Source organism: Galeopterus variegatus, unplaced genomic scaffold (assembly GCF_000696425.1).
Source record: "Galeopterus variegatus unplaced genomic scaffold, G_variegatus-3.0.2 Scaffold5218, whole genome shotgun sequence".
Taxonomy (NCBI): domain Eukaryota; kingdom Metazoa; phylum Chordata; class Mammalia; order Dermoptera; family Cynocephalidae; genus Galeopterus; species Galeopterus variegatus.
Window position 1 is genome coordinate 63,928 of NW_007731329.1, and position 4,506 is coordinate 68,433.

Genomic DNA, 4,506 nt, shown 5'->3' on the forward strand with positions numbered 1-4,506 from the left:
AGTGCGCCACCGGGCCGGCCCCTCCATGAACTTTTTGAAGACCCCTCGTACATAGATGTATAGATATGTGTGGGGTGGTTTGTCATTGTTTTACAGCAATGAGGTCATATGGTACACTCTTTACTTCATGCTGAGAGTATGCTGCTTATTCAGTCATTCCCTTGTGACTGACATTCACTTTGTTTTCAGTTGTTGGCCACTCCAAATAGTGCTGCAATAGTATTCTTATATGTATCTATTATTAGTAGTACCTTTATTTCTCTTTGATTAGTTCACAGAACTGGAAGCGTAAATTGGAAGAGTATCTGTGTTTCTACTTTTAATAGAGTTGCGAGATTGCCTTTCAAAGATTTTTTTTTTTTTAAAAGATGACTGGTAAGGGGATCTTTACCCTTGACTTGGTGTTGTCAGCACCACGCTCAGCCAGAGAGCAAACCGGCCATGCCTATATGGGATCCGAACCCGGGGCCTTGGTGTTATCAGCACCTCACTCTCCCGAGTGAGCCACGGGCTGGCCCCTAAAGATTTTTTATTTAATAAAGCATCATCACATGTCTACCAGCAACATATGAACTTTCCTTTTCCTCACCAATATGATCAGTGTGAAGTGTTATTTCATCTTTATTAATTTGTATTTTCTTTATTATTGGTGAATTTGAGTATGTTTTTTGGCTAATTCAATGTGAATTGCCTACTACTCATTTTTTCCTATTGGGTTATAAGTTTATAAAAGGCTTTTGTATATTACAGATTTCTTTCTTTTTTTGGCAGCCAGCCAGTATAGGAATCAAACCCTGAACCTTGGTGTTATCAGCACCATGCTCTAAACAACTCAGCTAACCGGCCAGCCCTTTTGTATATTACAGAAATTATTGTACATGTAATGTCTTGATTTTCTTACAGTATTTTATCTTTCCTTTTTTTTTTCGGTGGCTGTCTGGTAACAGGATCATACCCTGGACCTTGGTGTTATCTATGGTATACCTTTGGGCTCTTAATGTGTCTTTTTTTTTTTTCTTTGCTCTCAATGTGTCTTAAATTAGAACTAAAAATTTTTATATTTTCTTTCTCTAGGTATATTTGAAACCATTTCCTTTTTTTTTTTTTTGTAAAGATGACCAGTAAGGGGATCTTAACCCTTGGCTTGGTGTTGTCAGTACCACACTCAGCCAGTGAGCGAACCGGCCATCCCTATATAGGATCCAAACCCATGGCCTTGGTGTGCTCAGCACCGCACTCTTCCGAGCGAGCCATGGGCTGGCCCTTATTTGAAACCATTTCTGGGCCGGCCCGGTGGCGCACTGGAGAGTGCCGCTTGGGAGTGCAGCGGCGCTCCCGCCGAGGGTTCGGATCCCACATACAGACTGGCCGCTCACTGGCTGAGCGCAGTGCGGGCGCAACACCAAGGGTTGCGATCCCGTTGCCAGTCAGTAAAAAAGACAAAAAGGAAAAAAAAAAGAAACCATTTCTAAAGATGACTTAATTATTAATAACTTCTTAAAATTTCACTAGGATAACACCAAGGTAAAGGATTCAGATCCCCTTACTGGCCAGCTGTCCCCCCCATTTTTTTTAAATCATTTATTTTCATTTGAACTTTTTCTGTTTTGAACATAGTTTGTTTATTTTACTTATGTAAATCCTCTGCTACTCCACTACTTAGGGCAGTCTTTCTTGACATTTTTTCCCCAATAAAGAAAGCGTGAGGTGAGGGGCTGGCCATCTTGCTCGATTGGTTAGAGTGTGGTGCTGCTAACATCAAAATCCAGGTTTTGGTCCCTGTACCAGCCAGCTGCTAAAAAAAAAGCATGAAGTTTCCTAGTTATATCTAAAGGAGCCAAGCAGTTGTTCCTCACCATCAAATTGTGTTGCTCAGGCTGCTATCCATCCTCCTATGGTGCTGTTTAGTCATATCCCAGGAAAGCCAGTTCCTATTGATAATGAGGTAACTGTGGGGAAAGAGTAGAGCAAAAGGAGCAGTAAATTAGCGGTTGTGTTTTGTTCTGATCCTTTAGTTGTGTTAAATAATTCAGTAAAGAGCTCGTTTAAAACTAAAATTTAGTTGATAGTGGTTATAAGGATTTTCAGAAACTATTTACACATTCTATTCTTAAGAAAAAGGCTGATGGGTTAGCTCAGTTGGTTAGATCATGGTGTTATAACACCAAGGACAAGGGTTCGGATCCCCGTACTGGCCAACTGCCAAAAAAAGAAGAAATGTTAACTCCATTGCTTCTGCAATCAGTTTAACAACTTTTATTTTTTATTCAAAGAAACCTTCTTATGCAGGTCCTGTTGCTGAAAAAAGAGCAATGCTTCTCTGCGATGGCAAACTAAAGCTCAGTACAGTTCAGCAGACTTTTGGCCTCTCTCTCATTGAAATGCTGCATGGTAGGTTAAATTCAGAAATTGACTCTACACAACACTCCCTCCTTCCACCATCTATTTTGTAACTTCCACTAGTAATGAAAATGAGGTGTAACAACAATTCAGTGGTTCACTAGATGGTTAACAAGTATTATTAATTGCCTACTGTATACCCAGGCCTATTATAGGTACCAAAACACATGAAAGATGGGTTCTGCCCTTAGGGAACTTGCAGCCTAGCTGGAAAAATTAAATGTACACATTAAAAAACTAAAAAAGAGTTATAAAGCAGTATATAACAACTGCAGGGAAATAACATAACCTCATATGTGCCTATAGCACTAAAACATAAAGATAGCACCATTGCAGAATGTTTTTTCGGTTTTTATTTTTAAGTTTAAAGATCTCAATTGCTCAATTGGCTTTATTGCAATTCTAGAATCAGGCAACTCTTCATTCTGTGTAATGGAGTAAGTGTTCCCTGCAGAATATTTCTTAAAGGAGTTGTCGTTCTAATGAGCAAACATGGGGATGTGAAGGATGGTAAGGGACTGAGTTGTCAGATGTAGAGCATGGTCGTTTTCTTAGACCTTAGTCTTATAACTGTAGCCACCACATTGAACATAATATATTGTTTCATTGTTTTTCCCCTTAATATTGCATCATTAGTATTTTTCTATTTTGACACATGCATTTATGGCTTCATACTTGCTCATTTTTAATGGGTGGGGCTAATATTCCATTCTGAGGTGTACCGTATTTCACTTTGTTATATTTTCTTTGACATTTAGCTTGTTTCCAATTTTTCTTCATTATAAATAACACTAAAAAAAAACCTCTGCATATTTTATGTGTTATTTTTGGGAGTGTAGATTTTCAGAAGGGAAATCACAGGATCAAAAGGTGAGACACATTAGACTTGAAAGAAACAGAGAAGGTCCAAGCATGTGTTGTGCTAGTGGCCCCTAGGTTACCTTGGAACAAATCATTCAGGATTATCTGGGCCATTCTAGTCTAGCTGTGGTCAGCTCAGCGTCCTTAGGTGTGTAGAGGTTGGTATAGATGTATACAATAAAGAATGTTTCTCCATAGACTGTTCTCAACTTCACATGGTTTCTGGAGAAACTGGTGAACAGCATGTAGATAAGGTAGCGTCCTTTCACACACAACCCCTAACACGTGCACATGTGTGCTCACAAAAGCTCAGATGCATAGCACTGAATGATAAGTGCCTAGCCTGGGTGAAGATGTATGTCTCTAGCTGTGCCTAAGTGACCAACTTTGGGTGGGTATGAGTCATCAACATCCTCTTCCTGCCATATAACCTGACCGTAAATAATGCTCAGTTCTTCCATATCCCTATTCTCTGTAAAATCTTATGAGGATCACATTAAATATCATCAACTACTTATTTCTGTACTTAAAAAAAACATTTATAGCATATTTTTCTTTACAGAACAAGATAAGAAATCATAAATTGCCCATGTGTTTATTTTACTTTGCAGACTCCCACTGGATTCTTCTGTCTGCTGACAGCGAGGGCTTCATCCCATTAATTTTCACAGCCACACAGGAAATAATCATAAGAGATGGCATCTTGTCCAGGTCAGATGTCTTCAGAGACTCCCCTTTTTGCAGTCTGGATCCTGTTCCTTGAAATCTTTAGAGACCGTACTGCCCAAAGTTTAGATACCACTGGCTATTCTAACTATTTAAGCAGTATTGTTTGGTATCTGCAGGGTATTTGCTGTGTAGCTTTTCAGATAAGACCATTACAAATAGTCTCTTTCCTCCACTGTGGACTCTCACCGGTGAGATCCGCCTTGTCACTCAGGGGAAGCACTTGCCATGGTTGGCCTTGCCTCTTTTCCCACTTTCCCCCTGGGCTGTGGCTCAGTGCTCTGTAGCAGAGCTCAGTCTTTGTTAGATGGCTCAGAAAGTGGTTGTTTATATATTCATGACTGTGTGGTTTTGTCTAAGGGCAGAATTCCCAGAACAAAACAGTATTTGGTGCCATATGGCTTGTGTTTTATGGCCTTTCTGAGGCCATGCCCAAAGCTGCATTATAGCAGCCTTAGGAGCACTTAAAAGATACCTCAGCATTGTTATGGGTCTTTTTCTTGACTTAAAGATGAGGGT

The 4,506-nt window shown here is 39.8% G+C and overlaps 1 protein-coding gene across 2 annotated transcripts in view; it reads left to right on the forward strand.

Moving 5' to 3' along the window:
• LOC103604539 (chromosome unknown open reading frame, human C2orf44) overlaps window positions 1-4,292 on the forward strand; it is a 7,306-nt gene extending 3,014 nt beyond the window's left edge. Inside the window, exons 2-3 of one of the 2 annotated variants that reach the window (XM_008589115.1) lie at window positions 2,274-2,391; window positions 3,873-4,292. In XM_008589115.1, coding sequence (XP_008587337.1) covers window positions 2,274-2,391; window positions 3,873-4,024 — 270 coding nt within the window. In that variant the 3' untranslated portion in view covers window positions 4,025-4,292. The remainder of the gene's footprint in view (window positions 1-2,273; window positions 2,392-3,872) is intronic. The other variant, XM_008589116.1, reaches the window with a different exon arrangement.
• The last annotated feature ends 214 nt before the right edge of the window (window positions 4,293-4,506 follow it).